This window comes from Sorex araneus, chromosome 6 (genome assembly GCF_027595985.1).
Source record: "Sorex araneus isolate mSorAra2 chromosome 6, mSorAra2.pri, whole genome shotgun sequence".
NCBI lineage: Eukaryota > Metazoa > Chordata > Mammalia > Eulipotyphla > Soricidae > Sorex > Sorex araneus.
Window position 1 is genome coordinate 58,443,978 of NC_073307.1, and position 18,678 is coordinate 58,462,655.

An 18,678-nucleotide genomic window follows, 5' to 3' on the forward strand; every position below is an offset into this window, starting at 1 on the left:
CCGGATGGCATGGAGGGGTCTTGCCTTGCACACAGCTGACCCAAGTTAGATCGTCACTGCCACATAAGGTCCCCTGAGCATTACTAGGAGTGATTGCTCAGCACAGAGCCAGGACTAAACCCTGAGCACTGCTGGGTTGCCCCCTGCCAAACAAAAAAAAACCCACTAAAATGGGCAAGTAGAGGGGCTGGAGCGATAGCACAGCGGGTAGGGCGTTTGCCTTGCACGCGGCCGACCCGGGTTCTAATCCCAGCATCCCATATGGTCCCCTGAGCAACGCCAGGGGTAATTCCTGAGTGAAGAGCCAGGAGTAACCCCTGTGCATCGCCGGGTGTGACCCAAAAACCAAAATAAAAAATAAATAAATAAATAAATTGTTTAAAAAAAAAAATGGGCAAGTAGAAAGTTTTGGCTGGGGGCGTGGTTCACCACGTGCTGGTGCGGTCACCTGCGTGACACACAGTACAAAGCTCTAAGAGCAAGGGCACAGCATTCTGAGTTGGGGGCCGGCCCTGCCCACCATGGCATGTAATTACATGAGCCCGGGAATGAGCCGGCTGCCATCTTTATTTGAGCGGAATTAATTACTCCTTAGACAAGGGATGTAATTTCTGGTGAGAGAAGAGGAAGAGAAGGAGAAAAGAGGAAGAGGAAGGAGAAAGCAGCAGGGCTGGGGGAAGTGCTCTGGGGTGTGGCTGGGGCCTGACAGTTTAGGAGGCTGTTGCCTGGGGGAAGGGCTGTGGGGGAGGAGAGGCAGCTGGAAACTCCTGAATGCACTCAGGAATTTGCACTGCAGAAACTCACATCACTTAGAAATTCACATCATCTGGGAAACTTGGAAACTCACATACTTTCCTTCTGGCTGGGAAACTCAGGTTTGGGGGCCACATCCTGGAAGTACTCCAGGCTCTGCCCCCAAAACAAAACACAGGAGCCAGAGACAGTACAGTGGGAAAGGTGCTTGCCTCACAAGATGCCAACTCAGGTTGGATTCCAGGCCCCCCCATATGGTCCCACGAGCACAGAACCAGAAGTAAGCCCAGAGCACAATCAGGCGTGTACCACACACACACACACACACACACACACACACACACACACACACACACACATTGTTTTTTTGGTCACACCCAGGGATGCACAGGGGCTACTCCTGCTACTCCTGGCTCATATACTCAGGAATTACTCCTGGCGGTTCTTGGGGGACCTTATGGGATGCTGGGAATTGAACCCGGGTTGGCCGTGTGCAAGGCAAACACCTTACCCGCTGTGTTATCACTCCAGCCCCCAAAATATATTTTTTTAACCTGAAACAATTTTTGGATTTTTGTTTGTCTTTGCTTTGGGGCAACACCCGACAGTGCTCAGTGCTTAGTACCAGGATCCCCTGGCGGGGTTCAGGGCACCATATGGGGTGCCAGGGATCAAGCCCAGCTTAGCTTGGCTGCGTGCAAGGCAAGAGCTCTACCTGCTGACCTATCTCTTGACCTCGCCACCCCAAGCGGTGCTCAGGGCTTACTCCTGCTCTTTGCTTAGGGATCGCTCTTGGCAATGCTCAGGGGACCATATGGGGTGATAAGAATTAAACCTGAGCCAGCCGTGTGCAAGGCAGGTGCCCTTCCTATTGTCCTATCTCTTCAACACCCACCTCCGAACTCCCCCCCCAATTTTAAAAAACAATTAAAAATGAAATACAGTAAGATACACCTGAATACCACAATTAAATATGATTCACATCCAACACCCCAAGCGTCATAGTATGGTCGCCGGTACGTCACGCGGAATCTGCAGACGGTCACAGGACTGCTAGTGCAGCTCTGGGAGCTGACTGTTTCTGTTAGCTGTTTGGTGGCTGTCTTTGCAAAGCTGGACGCTTGGCTAGCCAGCTGTCTTTGCATGCTCCACGGCTGGGCCCCGTGCGGAGATTCATTCTGAAGCTCACTAACCCTGTGCTCACCGTGCCACACAGCCTGCAAGGGGAAGCAGCGCCAGGGGTGTGCCAAGCCAGTGGGCGGCAGCTTCGGGGAGCCTATGCTGGTTCCACAGGAGGAGCGCTAATCACAAGAGAGTTGTGTCTGCCCGAAGAGCTTCCTGTTCCTGAAAAGTGTTTAATTTAGGGCAGCAAACATCTATTTCACATCAAGTCCACGTCAGACACTTGCCCACCACCAGAAATGCGGCCAGAGGGGTCAGAGTGACAGGACAGCGGAGAGGGCACTTGCCTTGCAGAAGCCAACCCATATTCCACCCCCTCCCCCACCCCATTTGATCCCTGGAGCACTATCAGGAGTGACTGATTCCTGAGCGCAGAGCCAGGAGTTAGCCCTGAGCATCACTGGGTGTGGCCCCCAAAACAAAACAAACAACATAAAAGGAAATGCTGCTGGAGGAACTTCCGGCTTGAAGGGAAGCAGGATGGCACGAAGGGCGGGTGAGCATCATGCCACTCGGAGGGGAATTCCCAGCCTTGTGGCATCAGCAGGCGATCTCAGGCCCCACAGACTCTACACGTGCTTCTCAGTCCTCATCAGCCTTCTTTGCTGTCAGCAGCCCTGAGTGCAGCAGGACGATTAAGGACTTAATTTGTAATCCAGGAAGGAGCATGCTGACAGAGCTCTGTTCTTTCATGCAGTGTCCTGCAAGCACTGACCAGTATGGACTTTTCTTGGATATGCCAGGCACTCCAGCCACTGCCGCTGCTGGATCAGGCTTCACAGGACCACAGGGCAGGCGTGTGCTATGACCTTGCTGCTGAGAGTCCCTTATTTCCTTGGCATCTGCTGATTTCCTCTGGATGCAGGCACTTTGCAGACCTCCCCAGGCTGATCTGAACTGGGACTCACCCTCACTGAGCACCTTCAGGCAGGAGCCAGGGGGCCTGGGCTGGCCAAGAGCATGGTGACAGGGAAGGTGGGGACAATGCAGCTGGGAGGCCTCCTGAGGAAGACCCTGCCTAAGGAGCCAGGCTCCGGGGGCTGCCCCTCCCTCCCAGGAGCCCTGGGACTGAGCCAGGCTTCCGGCCAGCCAACTCATTGCTGCTCTGAACTCAGAATTCCCTTGCAGGCGATCGAGGGCTCACCTGCTTTTCTCAACTGTTTGGTTTGGTTTTGGCTTTTGGGTCACACCCAGCAGTGCTCAGGGATCACTCCTGGAGAGTTCAGGGGTACTGGAGAATGAACCCAGCTGAGTCACGTGTTAGGCAAACGCCCTCTCCGCTGTACCACTGCTCCCTCCTCATCTGTTTTTATATTGATTTTTAATGTTGCTTCTGAGTGTCTCTGCCAGCTCTGTCGTGCTCGTCTGGCGCATGTATTTTGTCCTTCTGACGTGCACAGTCGCTCTTATTTTCCTTTTCCCAGTGAGCACCTCTTACCTTCTCTTCTTTCAAACCTGTGTAGTCACCTGGTTCCTTTTCATACCTTCTCTTTAATTATCTGCTTTTATTGTCATATTGCCCTTCAATTTAAAAAATCATATTTTTCTGGCTAGGAGAGTATAATGTATTTTTATTGTTAAATGTTTGGAAATATAGGAGAGGATATAAAGAAGAAAATTAAAATAACCCATTATGCTCTTCTCAGGGGATAACCACTGTTGTTTTATTCTATTCTCTTCTTTTCCCATTCATAAGCATAGATATTGCTTTAACCCTCTGTCTGCCATATGTGCTGTATACTTCCCCCACTAATGTTTGTTCAAAATAAGTCTTCACAGCACACAATGAAAGCCTATATTCTCTATATTCATACTTCTATCTGAGGGAAGCAGACCAGATGTCACCCCTCAAACAGCTTCCCACACACCATTTAGAATCTGTTTTTAAGGGGCCTGAGCGATAGCACAGCGGGTAGGGCGTTTGCCTTGCATGCAGCGACCTGGGTTCGATCCCCGGCATCCCATATGGTCCCCTAAGCAATGCCAGGGGTAATTCCTGAGTGCAAAGCCAGTAGTAACCCCTGAGCATGGCTGGGTGTGACCCAAAAAGAAAAAAAAAACAGAATCTGTTTTTAGGGCCACACTCAGCAGTGCTCAAGGTCTTTTCTTGGCTCTGTGCTCAGGAGTGACTCCTGGCAGTGCTCAGGGGACCACATGCAGTGCCAGGGATGGAATCAGGGTTGGATATATGCAAAAGCAAGTGCCTTACCCTTGTGCCATCTCCCAGCCTCGTTAACACTAGACTTAGAAAGGCCTTTTCCATGCCACACTGCAAGAAAAATTCCATATATTCGTATATATTTTTAATGTTATTTTTTTCTTTTTGGGTCACACCCGGAGATGCAGGGGACCATATGGGATGCTGGGAATTGAACCCGGGTTGGTCACATGCAAGGCAAATGCCCTACCTGCTGTGCTATCGCTCCAGCCCCATATATATGTATATATATATGTATATATTTATTTACTTATTTATTTATTTTTTGCTTTTTGGGTCACACCTGGCGATGCACAGGGGTTACTCCTGGCTCTTCACTCAGGAATTACTCCTGGCGGTGCTCAGGGGACCATATGGGATGCTGGGAATCGAACCTGGGTCGGCTGCGTGCAAGGCAAACGCCCTACCCGCTGTGCTATCGCTCCAGCCCCTATATGTATATATTTAAATGCCCCTTCCTTTGGTGATGAGTCTCTCTCTCTCCCCCCCAACTCTTCCTTCATTCCTCTCTCTCCCTCTCTCTCTCCTCCCTCCCTCTCTCTTATCTCTCCTTCTCTTCCACCTCTCTCCCTTTCTTCTCTCCTTCCCCTCCCTCACTTTTCCCCCCTCTCTTTGGCTGCAGTGTTTGCACATGCCCGCTTGTCCAACAGGAGTTGAACTTCCAGAGAAAATGATTGTTTGGGGGAATTTTGGAAGGCCAGGGATCAAACCCAAAGCCTGATATCTCATATATCTCATATATGCAGAGGTGTGTTCTCTCCCACTAAGCTACTTCCCCAGCCAGAAACCTTCTGTTTTTATATGGTATGGTTAAAAGTATTTCTCTCTCTGACACTAAAACCAAAACAGAGCAAACAAAAATGTAGTTTTTTTGCCTTTAAATAATGTAGAGGGTTATTTAGCCTTTGATATGTGGTAGATCTCACTTTAATTTCCAAACAGTAAGCCAATCCAACTAATGAAATTTATCAAAACACCAACTCTCCCCCACTGATTTTAAATTCCACTCTTATCACACATCAAATCCATCATCTATTGAATCACTTTCTCTCTTATTTATTCAGTTTCATTGATCTGTTAGTATATTCCTGGGCCCATACTACATGACTATTTCTTATTAGAAAAGCAATAAAGGTTTACTGCAGAAAGATAAGAAAATATAGACAGAAACAAACAAAAACACTTGTGATTGTATCAAGGGATAACTACCAGTAACCTCGGTGTAGAAACCCTCTAGATTGCTTATTTGATGTTTATCAGACGAAACTATTCCTTAGCCCAAATATCCATGTACCATACATCGGGAACATATGTCAATGACAAACTTCCGTGTTAGTGCTCAGGGGACCATATGGGATGAAATCCCAAGGAATTCTTTATTTTTTGTTTTGTTTTTTGGGTCACACCCGGCGATGCACAGGGGTCACTCCTGGCTCTGCACTCAGGAGTTAATCCTGGCGGTGCTCAGGGGACCATATGGGATGCTGGGAATCGAACCTGGGTTGGTCGCATGCAAGGCAAACGCCCTACCGGCTGTTACTATCACTCCAGCCCTGCAAAGAAGTCTTTACCTTGTGAAATGACTTTGCACGATGAAAGACAGCAGCAGTTCTCATCCCCAAACTCTTTCCAAGCACCACCAGCATCAACTCCTGAGTGCAGAGCCAGGAATAAGTCTGTAAGTCTGAGCATCTTGGTATGGTATGTAGCCCAGAAACCAAAACAACTTCCATGGAATTGTTCTAGGTTGAGAGATAGGGGGTCCTGGTTATGTACGTTTGGGAAATAATAAAATTGAAGAGATTTCCTAGCACTAGGGAGCACCAAGGCATGAAGAAGACATTCCTTAGCTATGCAAACCCTGAGTTCTTTGGAGAGGAGACTCCGAGGCCCCACCCAGAGAAAAGTGGCCTCACCCAGAGAAAAGTGGACTCCTCAGAAAAAAAAGCTGTGGACGAATCTATGAGGTTAGAAAGAGACCACTAACAAGTCTGGGATGTAAGTGTCAGAAAACAATCTCTTTGTTTCTGGCAAGGCAAGGAACTAGGAAACCTTTGGGCAAAGGTGATGCCTCCTCTTGAAGCAGGTTTCAAAAAGAGACTAATTAGCCAGAGCCTGACCTGCTGGTTTTTATCAGAGCCTGTGACCTGGGGGAAGAGCAAAGCTCAATCTCTGACCGTCCAGTTCTAACTGCTCTAGCCCAGGTTCCCAATTTATTTGGTCTACTGACCCCTTTACCGGAAAAAATTACTTGGAGCCCCAGACCCCTGGGAATCTCCCTTCTCTAAGGGAACAGGACAGAGACCCCCTCCATTCCTGCTTTCTCAATAGCACCAACCCTAATGCTGCCTCCCCCGGGTCCAGTGGCCTCCAGGGGGCAGTAGCATCCACCAGTAGCCTCCTGCCTACTCTAGCCATGCAGTCCATCGTGCCACCTCTGGGGCAGAGTCTATAGCGGGTACATTCAAGTTCACAGTTCAAAGACACAGTCCAGCATCTGTTGGCAGGCGGGGCACTAGCCTTGAGTGCTGCTGACTCAGGTTCGATCCCCAGTACCGTGTAATGGTCCCCCCGAGCAGCACCAGGAGTGATCCATGAGCAGAGAGTAAGCCTGAGCACCACAGGGTGGCTCCCACACAACAAAAATCTAAATAAATAAATTAACTAATTAAATAAATAAATTCCAGCTTTTTAAACCATGAGCTGCAAACTCCATATGGGTCTCCTGAATGTAGGGGTCCCCCAAAAATCAGGCAACAGTAAAAGGTTTCAGCCCTGCAATTCAAAAATTCAGAGTCACCAATAGTGTAAATCAGAGGCTGCGCTTGCTCACGCTGCATGTCCTGGGGCGAAAGGGGCTGTGAGTGGACAAAGGTGAAGTGCTGAGACACTGCCACTTGCTCAGAGAACTAGAAAAGGCTCCTGAAGGGCTGGGAAACTCAGGGGGTGGGGCACATGGCCTGTCTGTGTGACGTCCCAGAGTGCTCCAGCCTCACATACTGAGCATAGCACCCTGGGGGGAAGAGCACTGCTAGGGAGGCCCCCAAAAGTGGTTTACTTTAGGGGGTGCCACACCTGGCGGTGCTCAGGGCTTACTACTGGCTTTGCTCTCAGAAATCACTCCTGGAGGGCCTCAGGAAGACCATCTGGGATGTTGGATATCGAACCCTGGTCAGTCACGGCCATGTGCAAGGCAAGCACCCTTCCTGCTGTACTATCTTTGGCCTTTTTTTTTTTTTTTTTTGCTTTTTGGGTCACACCCGGCGATGCACAGGAGTTACTTCTGGCTCTGCACTCAGGAATTACTCCTGGCGGTACTCAGGGGATCATATGGGATGCTGGGAATCGAACCCGAGTCGGCCGCATGAAAGGCAAACGCCCTACCCGCTGTGCTATCGCTCCAGCTCTCCTTGACCTCATTTTTTTTCTTGGAGCGGTGGGGGGGGAAGAAATTTTAGGGTCACACCCAGCAATGCTCAGGGGTTAGTCCTGGCTCTGCAATCAAGAATCACTCCTGGAAGTGCTCCTCGGGGGACCATATGGAATGTTAGGGCTCGAACTCAGGTCAGCTGTGTGCAAGGTAAACACCCTACCCACCCTACCCACTGTACCAACACTCTGGCCCCCCTTAGCCTCATTTTAAGAAGTAAATAAAATGTTCCTCTGTCCCTCAAATCTAATGCCACATTATTAAAGGTCTATTACAACAGTTTTTATTTTATTTTACTGATTTTGGGGCCACACCTGGACATGCTCAGAGGTTACTCCTGGCTCTGCACTCAGGAATCACTCCTAGAGGTGCTGAAGGGACCATATGGGAATGCCAGAGAACAGACCTGGGCTGGCCATGAACAAGGCAAACGCCCTACCTGCTGTACTATTGCTCCAGCACAGCAAAATTATTATTATTATTATTTTGTACAGGACCAAACTTCTGGTCCAGATTCAATTACAGCAGGAATACTGGAACAATCAAATGGGGAATTTAAAATAACAATGACTAATACCCTAATGGATATTAGGGCTCTAATGTCTCTAAGTAGATAGCATGTAAGAACAGATGGGCAATGTAAACAGGGAAATGGAAACTCAAAGATAACGAAAGAGAAATGCTGAGATCCAAACATGGTAACATAAATGAAGCATGCCTCTGATGGACTTGGTGGACCGGACACAGCTGGCAAAAGAATCTCAGGGCCTGCGGACATCTCAATAGAAAGCAAGATCTACAAGGCAATGCCAGCGAGAGGGAGGCCAGCAGCATTCGCGGATGAATGAAAGAATCCTGGAGAAAAATGCCTTAGTGGAAGTTTTGAGGTCTGGGCAGGTTGCTGCAAATCACCAGTGGAGCCCAAGACAAAGGCAGGCAGTCTTCCTCAGGCAGGCCTCACACCTACCCCACGCCCAGCTGGAGGAGCCACCAGTCTGCAAGTGAGGCCCAGTAACAGTCTCCTAGTCCCAAGTACTTAGTTACCACCCTGCTTGTCCAGGGTCAGGCCTTCAACTAGCATGGGTCCCAGGAGAAGCTGTGTCCCTAGGGACTGATCCTCTGCTTGCAGATCTTGAAGTGAATCTGGAAACAGGCAAATGGAGACAAAATGTAAAACCATTTATTCTGCTGGGTGGAGAGTTAGTACTGAGACTAAGGTGCTTGGCCTTGCATGCAGCTGACCCCACTGGATTCTGGGCACTCACTGCCTTATCATCATCCCCCAGCACCACCAGGAGTGTCACCTGAGCACTGAGTCAGAACTAAACACTGAGCATTGCTGGGCGTGGTCCAGAAACAATGACAATAAAAAGTGAACATAGCAATAAAACATTTCTAACACAGCAATAAAACGCTCCTGGGCTGGAGCAATAGCACAGAGGGTATGGCGTCTGCCTTGCACGCAGCCGACCCAGGTTTGATTCCCAGCATCCCCATATGGTCTCCCGAGCACCACCAGGAGTAATTCCTGAGTGCAGAGTCAGGGGGAAGCCCTGGGCATCACCAGGTGTGACCCAAAAAGAAAAAAAAAGAACACGTTTCTATCTCACAAAGAAAGAAAATAATGAACTGGTGAACAGACAAGATAAAGGAATTTCAGCTAGGGGTGGGACCTGGTGGGGGTGGGGGTGAAGGCCGGTGGAACCAAGCTGTTGATCCAGTGGCCTCCATGCAGTGTAGCTGCTCCCCTCCTGGTACGAGGCACCTCTCATGTGGGAGATATGCCCTGTCGCAAGGAGGAAACTGGTCTGGGATTGAAATAACCTTCCTACACCAGTTGTTTTCAGAAAATTCCTTCAACTTAGAATACGTCATCTCTGTCAAGGTGTCATACTGAAGGTTGTGTGTTCTGAATGTTATCACGGTAGAGAAAATAGCAAGAAGGAAGATGACAGGAATTACAAATGGCTGCTGTTCAGTGTGGGAGTGGGGAAAAACACGATGGGTTCTTTGCAGGACTTTTGTCTTTGCCTTCTAGAGAATGACTGTATTGTAACACTGTGATAAAAGAGAAAAAAAAAACGGGAAACAGGAAAAGATCAACATCTATTCCACTAAGAACTGAAACTATTTTGAAAAATAATATATTATAAAAACAATATTGTAAGATGCTGGAAGGAAAATACACTAACATATTTCACCAAAGGAGTTTTACAAATGGCCCAAAAAGCCCATGAAAAGAATCTCAACATCACAAGGGAAATACAGACGAAAACAATAATGAGATCCCACCTCACACCCACTAGGATCAGGCCCTAAAAAAAAAATATTCATAAACTGTGGGCAGGAGAGATAGGATAGTGGGGAAGGTGCTTGCCTTGCATACAACTGACCCAGATTCGATCCTAAGCACCCCATATGGTCCCCTGTGCTCTGCCAAGAGTGATCCCTGAGCACAGAACCAGGAGCTAGCCTGCACACACACACACACACACACACACACACAAATAAACAGTATTGAGAGTACGGAGTGATTAGGGCCCTTCTATAGCAATGGTGGGAATGTAAAGTGGTGTGATCTTTATGAAATCCAATATGACAAGTATGAAAAATAGAATTATTTAGATAAATAAATTTCATTTCTGGGTAGATATTCAGAAGAACTGAAAACAGGTCAGAGATATGGCTCAGGTGTAGCGTACTTGCCCTGCATGTATTAGTCCCTGGGTTGAATCCCTGGACAGAAAAATTAAAAACGAAATTGAAAATATGATCTGAGAGAGATCCACACACCCATGTTCAAGCAGCATTATTCATAACAGCCGAAGGTGGGACTAACCCAGACACCCATCAACAAATGAACGGATAGATGGATGTGGTCTATACACACAGAATATTAATCAGCCTGAAAAAGGAGTGGAATTCTGATGCACGCCAACATGGATGCATCTTGAACACATTAGGCGAAGTGAAATAAGTCAATCACAAGAAGACAAATGCTCCATGATTCCTTTGACGTGAGGCTGCTGGAATAGTCAAATTCATGGGAACAAAGGAGAGATGGTGCTTGCCAGGGGCTTGAGGGGAAGTGGAAATGAGAGTTGTAGTTTGCTGGGTGGAGCGTTTCAGCCTGGCAGGAGGAAAGGGATTCTGGAGCTAGATGGACGCCTGAGGACTGACTCAGTCCCACTGAGCAGTTAAGACAGACATATGTGTGCAAAGTAGGACTGACAGCAATGCAAAGCACAGCAATCAAAACGGTCAAATATTAACCGTTCAACAAATTTTATGTTGCATTTTAGCACAGTTAAAAAAAATTCCTAGTTGGGGCTCGAGCAATAGTACAGCGGGTAGGGCGTTTGCCTTGCATGCGGCTGACCCGGGTTTGATTCCTAGCATCCCATATGGTCCTCGGAGCACTGCCAGGGGTGATTCCTGAGTGCAGAGCCAGGAGTAACTCCTGTACATTGCCAGGTGTGACCCAAAAAGAAAAAAAAATTCTAATCTTCTAGTGCTTATTTTTTGTACATCCCCCCTCAACCCCCCCTCATGCTGAGAATTGAGCCTAGTGACTGACAGGTATAAGCCATGAACTCTCCCACATAGCTCTCTATGCTTAGCTTCCAGAACTTAATATGTATTTTAGATTGAAGGCTACAACCAGTGGAGTTTTGGGGCTACTCTGGGCAGTGCTGGTGGCACCAAACCCAGGTCTCCTGCCTCCTGCATGCAAAGCTTGTGCGCTCAGCCCCACCCCTGGGCTTGAGAGATAGCTCAAAAGGCTGAATATATACTTTACATGGAGGAGCCCGGGTTTGATCCCAGACACCACACAAGATGTCCTAATTATGATCTCTAGAGAATCTGAAATACTGAGAAAGGCCCCTAAGAACCACCAGATGTGGGGGGAAAAAAAAAAACACCTGGGACTGGAGCAACAGTACAGTGGGGAGGGTGTTTACCTCGCAAGCTGCCGGCCAAGGTTCAATCCCCATCATCCCATATGGTCCCCCAGCCTGCTAGAAGTGACCCCTGAGATCCCTGAGTGATCCCTGAGTGATCCCTGAGTGATCCTGAGAGCTGGGAGTAAGCCTTAAATACTCCCTGGTATGGCACACCACCACCCCTGCAAAAAAGAAAGACACACCTATTCCCTAGGCAGGACACACTTAACACTTTTTGGTGTTATCAGGGCCAACAAGTTTACTGACCAAATTATAAATGGAATCTGCATGACTTGGAATTGCTAAGGCCTTTGGAATACAAAGTAGGATTCTGAAAAATTAACTGTACCAATTTTTCACAGTAACTTGCCACAGATGGACAGATACTTGTCACCCTACAGTCAACATAAAGCTGGTATTCTCCCTCTACGGTCAGAACAACCCCTTTGATACTCTGCAGATACTCACCAATTGCAACTGTACTCATTGATCTAAAGAACACACTCTTTCTGAATATGCTAAAGGACTTTTGTTTAGATATACTGATTATATTTAAACATGACTACCTTCACAAGAATTTTTTTTTTTAATTGAATCACCATGAGATACACAGGTACAATCACAAGAATTTTTCACCATCTCATCTGGGAAACACGGCAGTTTCTTGAATAACACTATGAATATATTCACTCTCTTTATATTTTCTCATGCCAAATGGTAAAATGGATAAACCACAAAATCAGTAAAATGATAAGCCATATAAGAGAAAGGAGCCAGGGTGGAAGGGACAAGGTAGCAACTATACTTATACACCAAATATACCCTGTTTGTAGACTACACTTTAGACTCCTATAGCTGTTCAACATTTGATGAAAACAAATTTAAATAAAGCTGTGTTGGCAATGTGGGTCTTCCTTTCTCTTCTCTTGATCAGCTTATCTAGAAATTTATCAATTCTATTGACCTCTTCAGAGAACAAGCTTTGGTCTCATTGATTTTTGTCTATAATGTTTGCTGTTTCCTATTTCATTGATTTTTCACTCTTATTTCTCTCCCTCCACTTACTTGGAGTTTAATTTCGTTTCCTAGTTTCTTGAGGTGGAAGGTTGATTTTAGAGATTTCTTCTTTTCAAATACAAATATTTGCACAGCCTTAAACCCCCCTCTCAGAATGCTGTCTTAGAGGGATGAGTGCATATACATTTGTGAAGACTGTGTTTTTAAATGACAAACTCAATTTATTTCAGTAAATACAGGATATTCAGATTTCTTATTCTGCCATTTTTAGTAACTCATGGTTCTCAGTGACTTTTCATGAAATGCCGAGTGTTCAATGAGGCCTCTGCACCCAGACTGGCTGGGATGCAAATAAGCTCTGGGGCTTGTTTGCTCTGTTGCCCTGTGATCACTGTTCCTTGCCTGACTTGCAACAATGGACACCATTTGATTATCAAACACAACTGACTTTTCATTTCCTTCCATTCTGTTAATATTTTTATTGCTGTGAGAGTGACACCCTGTGGGTCTCCAGTGGGGGTCACTCCCAAGGGTGCATGTGAGACCCCAAGGTCATATCTAATAGAGCTGAGACAGGGCCTGTGATTCAGGAAATCCACGAGGGCCTCCTGCATGTGTGGCAGTGTTCTACCACTTGAGCCAGACCCTCGGTCCCTGCATTATCTTCGCTTTGTCTGGTAACAGAGGAAGCCGGTAAACGTTTGTTGATGGACAGATTGCGGGCCACACCTTGCTGGGCTTCGCCATTCTTACTGGCTGGTTAAGTGTGTGTGCTGCTGTGTGCATTTCAGGTTAGGCCATCAGTCTGCAGGCAGTGAAAGGCGAAGGAGGCACATGACAGGTGCCTCCCAGAGTATCTGCTTCTGGTAAGATCTGCTGGGGTTCTGGTTTAGGGGAGAGCCTGGGCAGCTTGGGGAAATTCCGGGCTCTAGGTTAGGTAGCCCATATTCCCACAGCAAGGATTACACTCATTTTCCGGGGCCTCAAGCTGACAGGAGAGCTGCCAAAACCACACACTGAACTTCCTTGGGCCTGATCACCCCTGCCTGAGGACTCCCCAGCCTAGCTGGTGACAAGAACCCACTAGAACCCAAGGACCCACTAGAAGCCCCCAGGGCTGTTACCTTCATCTTCTCACAAGATTTCCAGTGTTGCTCATCGAAGCCAATTATTATTGCACTCGTGACATCTGGCGGGCATTCTACTTCCCAGCTCTGTTTCACCTTCCACCTGCACCTCAGACTGATCAAGCCCGGTGAGGTATCGGAGTCCTGCACTGTCCCTTCCCGCCCAGGGACAGCTGTGCACTCAAGCGCAAGCAACAGTGTCATGATTGCCATCAGAACAGTAGGTGATTCCATTTCACAGTTCTAACCTCAGAAGCATTTTTTAAGGACCACTGCAGAACCAACTGTCTGAGAGGACCCCTGATGGAATAGGGGTAGGGGGGCAGAGCCCAAGCAGAGCTGGTCACTGCTGAGAGGCAACCCAGAGGTCAAAGGCTCTGGAGGCCCGGAGTGGGAGACCAACATGAGGGAGATGGTGCTCACACAGGCCTGTCCAGATTTCACTCCCCATTTGCATGCACTGCACCAGATGATGGATGGCTTACTCCTCCTCCTGGCATCCTAGCTGCTGCAAAGCACAGTCCCTCCCTCCCACCCCAGCTCCCCCATCATTGTCCCCACCCCCAGCCCCAGTGCCTCCTTTGTTTGCATCTTCTGCTTCCTGTGTTTTCTGCAGGTGATTTCACCACACTGGTGGCAATTTGGCAGGGCTGCTTGTTATTTCTTCTGAAACCTCCAGACTTTGTCAGGACAAGATGTATCAGATATGCTAAGATATGTTCTGATGCATCAATCCCAAGATTCTACACACACACACACACACACACACACACACACACACACACACACACACACACTCACACACACACATACTCAAACATACACACTCCTTGTTCAACCCTGTTATGCCTCCAGGAATCTGAATAAGTGACCTTGGAAGAGGGGGGAAAGCCCAAAAGAGTTGCAAGGGCCAGAGCATATGATTTGCAGGCAGGAGGCCTGGATGCTAGGCTTTTACCAAGCATCACCAGGAGCCAACCCCAAGCACAGAGCTAGGAGTTGCCCCTGAACATCACCAAAAATATGTGGTGAGAGTTGGCAGGTTTATAGTGACATGTGCAGCTGTAGCAAGACCCTGTGGATGTCCACTTTCCCTGGCTTAACAAGAACCAAATTTGTTTCTTGTGATTCCCCTGGCTGGTGAGTGGAAGTTTCCCACACCTCAGCTTCTATACCCTTCCACTCCACGCCTGCTCTCCACTGTCCAAGCTTAGCACCACACACTTCTGCTGGGAGGGGCCCTGCCCCATTTCATACCAGGTGTGTGTGAGCACCCCAAGAATGGGTGCAACTCCCATCTGGCCCTTCAATAGGAAAGAGTGCAAGCATCAAGGCCAGAAATTGCAGTCTCAGGGCTGGAGCAATAATACATTGGGAGGGTGTTTGCCTTGTGCACAGTAGACCTGGATTCAATCCCTAGCATCTCATATGGTTCCCTGAGCACTGCCAGGAGTGATTCCTGAGTGCAGAGCCAGGAGTAAGTCTTGAGCACTGTCCAGGGTGACCCCCAAAAAACAACAACAGCAAAACCCAGAAAGTGGGGAGCCCATACTGAAGAACCGCTGTGATCCCCGTAAGCCCCACAAACATCACCTGTTCGTGTACAAGCACAAGTAAAGGGGTGCCAACTGCAGTGAGCACTGCGGACGAGTGTTCAATGGGTGACCCAGGCAGACCCCTGTTTACCACAGCCAGGGATGTCTATGTCCCACAGTCACGCAGCATCACAAGAAAGGAGGGAGGGAAGAAACAGTGATGATAATAATTATAATCATACGGGCCAGAGAGATAGGACAGTGCTGGCAGGGTCGGCGGGGGGAGGGGGGTACTTGCCTTGTACCCAGCTTATCTGGGTTTGATTCCTGGCATCCATATGGCTCCACGAGTACAGCCAGGAATGATCCCTAAGTGCAGACCCAGGAGTCAGCCCTGAGCACAACCAGGTGTGGCCCAAAGACCAAAAATAATCATGATCATGTAAGAAGGGGAGAGGAGCTTCTCCACCCACAGAACGGTTCATCCAGGACTCTGCCCCATGGTGAATGCTCCCCTAGAGGCCACATCTGGGGGCGCCCCATCCTGGAAGTGAAGTGGAACCAGAGAGCCCAAACCTGGGGTGACAACAGACCTCTGGCACCCAAGCGTGTTTAGGCCCAAAGCTATGTGGGAAGAGGGGGTGGCTAATGCTGTGTTCCCCGGCAGCGACGGGGGTTTCTGCTGGGCTCAGAGAGGCTGAGCTACTTGTCTGTGCTCACATGGCTGAAATTCAAACTCTGGCATGTCAGAACCCGAGTCCAAGCCCAGATCCCGCAGCCACCACTGGATGAAGACGTGGACAAGGCTACTGCTCCCGGGGGCTGTTTCCTGGTCTCCCTCCCGCCCCCAGGAAAGATTTCCCTGGCGTTCTGGCCCGCCGGACTCCCCTCTGCCGGGCTCCTGCTGACCTCAGGAAGAGGTGAGAGACCAGGCTGGGCTCCCCGGAAGCTGCCTCCTCCCAGACCGGCCGGCGGGCCCCGCCCCCCACATCCCGCCGGGAAAGGCCGTTTCCGGATGTGCCGGGGAGCTCCACGATGAGCCGCATCTACCACGACAGCGCCCTGCGGAACAAGGCGGTGCACAGCACGCGGCTGCCAGGGCCCTGGGACCCTGCCGCCCACCAGGGGTAAGGCGTGCTGCGTCCCTGGGGTCGGATGCAGGGGCAGGCTGGGCTACCAAAACTGCTTGGAGTGGGGGGAAGCTGCAGCCCGAGTGATCTGTTGAAAACTCCCTTAGTTGTCAGGGAGCCGGACCCCAGGCTTAAAGAAGAGTCAAGTTGGGGAACTGGGTGCCGGCTGCCTGTCCCTCCCTGACCCCTGGTGGCTTTCATGACCAATGTAGTGCCACGCTGCAAGCCTCAGGCTTCAGCACCGGCACCCTCATTCCAGCAGTGGGAATCGGGTTTTGGGGGAACAAATCTGGATCAGAGGGCCCAGCCGCTGGCCCTCCACGCTGGCCACAATGGCTCATTCTGTAAGCAATTACAAAGAACTGGGGGTGAGGTCAGCCCCAGGCTGCTCCCTGGCCCCACCCCACCCCCACTCCCCTGCTAGCTGTGGCAGCCCCAGGTTCATTCAACCTTGCTGGAAACTAGAACTGGGGTAGGGTGGTCCAGCCCCTCAGAAGGGGACCCTGCTGTCTAGGGCCAGTGCCACTGCACTGGGGTGTTGACTGCACGAGAACAGGAACCAGACTGAGCCTTGAGGCCAGTAAGAGGCAAGCTCAGAGCCACTGGGTCCCACCTGAAACCATGAACAAAGCAACAGAATCCACAGTTGACGAGGCACCTACCTGGGCAGCAGCAAAGAAGTGGGGTGTGGCCACTGTGTGGATGGGAAGACTGAGACTCTGGGATCAGGCCCTCCAGAACTGCTCACCACTGCCGCCTCTCTCTGACAGGGGAGCAGGCGTCCTGCTGGAGGGAGAGCTGGTGGACGTGTCGAGGCACAGCATCTTGGACGCTCACGGCAGGAAGGTGAGGCAGGCCCAGGGCCATGGCGTGCTTCTTCCCTGCGGGGCTCTGCAAGTCATGGATGGGGGGGTCCACAATCCATTCTGCCAGCCATGGGGTGGGGGGTTCACTCTGTCAGCCACGGGACGGGGGGTCCACTCTGCCAACCATGGGTAGGAATCCCGAGGCAGGACAGGACAGCCTCAGCCCAAGATCACCCAGTGACAGCAGGTACCTCAGGGCTGTGCTGGGCAACAGGCAGGCAGGGGGCTGGTGTCCTCGGACCTTGCAGGGCCGCGGGCCCTGAGCCCAGGGGTGTGTTTGGGGCTGGGGTTAGAAGGCTGCGAGCGGGACAATGACATGCAGGTTCAGGACAAAGGCTGGGTGCTGAGCAGGCTGAAGAGCCACTGAGGAAGTCTTGTCACCAGCTGACGGAACAGGCCGAGCGTTCCGGAGCCTGGCGGAGACGCGCGGAATCGGGGGCTCCTCTGGGAGCGGCGGCCCCAACTCCTGTCCTCGGTGCCGGTGTTCCCCACCGTCCTCAGGCGCCGGGGACCAGGTCAGCGCTCGTTACCGGCCAGTGGTGGGGTGTGGAGTGACTGCCCCCTTCCTGGGTGCCAGCTGCTTCCCAGGAAGTCGCACTGTATTTTAACCTGGGGATGTTCCGTTCGGGAACCCCTGAAGGTCACAGCTTTGAACTTCCATTTGTGCTCTTCCCCGTGCAAATGTTCTTACGTGCCTTTTCCTTTCTTTGGTGGCGGCGTCACTGGGGTTGGGGGCCACACCTGGCCTCCGCTATCCTTCTGGGTTTTCTGTTGTGGGGGGGACCTGAGGTGAAGTTCGGGTGTCTCATCAGTAAGGGGCTCCCAGCGCGGCCCCCCCACGTCCTCTGTGGCGATGAGGGGCGCCGGGGCCACTGTGGCCCCTTCCCGGAACGGCGCCCTCGTGTGCAGATTCCCGCAAGTCAGCGGGCCTTCCCGCCAGGCGCTCCGCAGTTACCTCAGAGCCCGCCGGAAACGGAAGTCGTGCCATATGCCGGAAGTCAAGGCGCAAACCGGAAGTCGAGGTGCATGCCGGAAGCTCCCAGCCCACTCGCCTCCAGGGTAGCCAGGCAGAACCTACCAGCACATGTGGCACCCTTTGACGTGGGGTGCCACCAACCCCACCTTAAACTTGCCCTTGAAGCGCCCACTCATGCTGCCTCTGGCCGCCCCCCAACAGCCTATCCTTCCTTGCTGCCCATCTGCTCCCTGATGGCACCCGAGAGTTCACACGGATGCCCCAGAAGCATGTGGGGGGGCACATACAGACCCATCCTGGAACCCTGTCCCCGATTTCTGTCCAGTTTTTTTCTCCAAAGGGCCCCACTTTCTCAAACCTGGTGTGGGGTACTTTTAAATTTAATCACAGTGAGGGGGTTGGAGTTATAGCACAGCGGGTAGGGCGTTTGCCTTGCATGTGGCCGACCCGGGTTCGATTCCCAGCATCCCATATGGTCCCCTGCGCACCGCCAGGAGTAA

At 50.4% G+C, this 18,678-nt stretch overlaps 1 protein-coding gene across 3 annotated transcripts in view; it reads left to right on the forward strand.

Annotated features, from left to right (window-relative positions):
* Positions 1–18,678, forward strand: part of ARPIN (actin related protein 2/3 complex inhibitor) — a 61,727-nt gene that overhangs the window by 40,531 nt on the left and 2,518 nt on the right. For 2 of the 3 annotated variants that reach the window (XM_055144015.1, XM_055144013.1), the window contains exons 1-2: positions 16,181–16,333; positions 17,107–17,182. In XM_055144015.1, the coding sequence (XP_054999990.1) occupies positions 16,242–16,333; positions 17,107–17,182 (168 nt within the window). In that variant the 5' untranslated portion in view covers positions 16,181–16,241. Of the gene's footprint in view, positions 1–16,180; positions 16,334–17,106; positions 17,183–18,678 lie in introns of those variants that run through there. The other variant, XM_055144014.1, reaches the window with a different exon arrangement.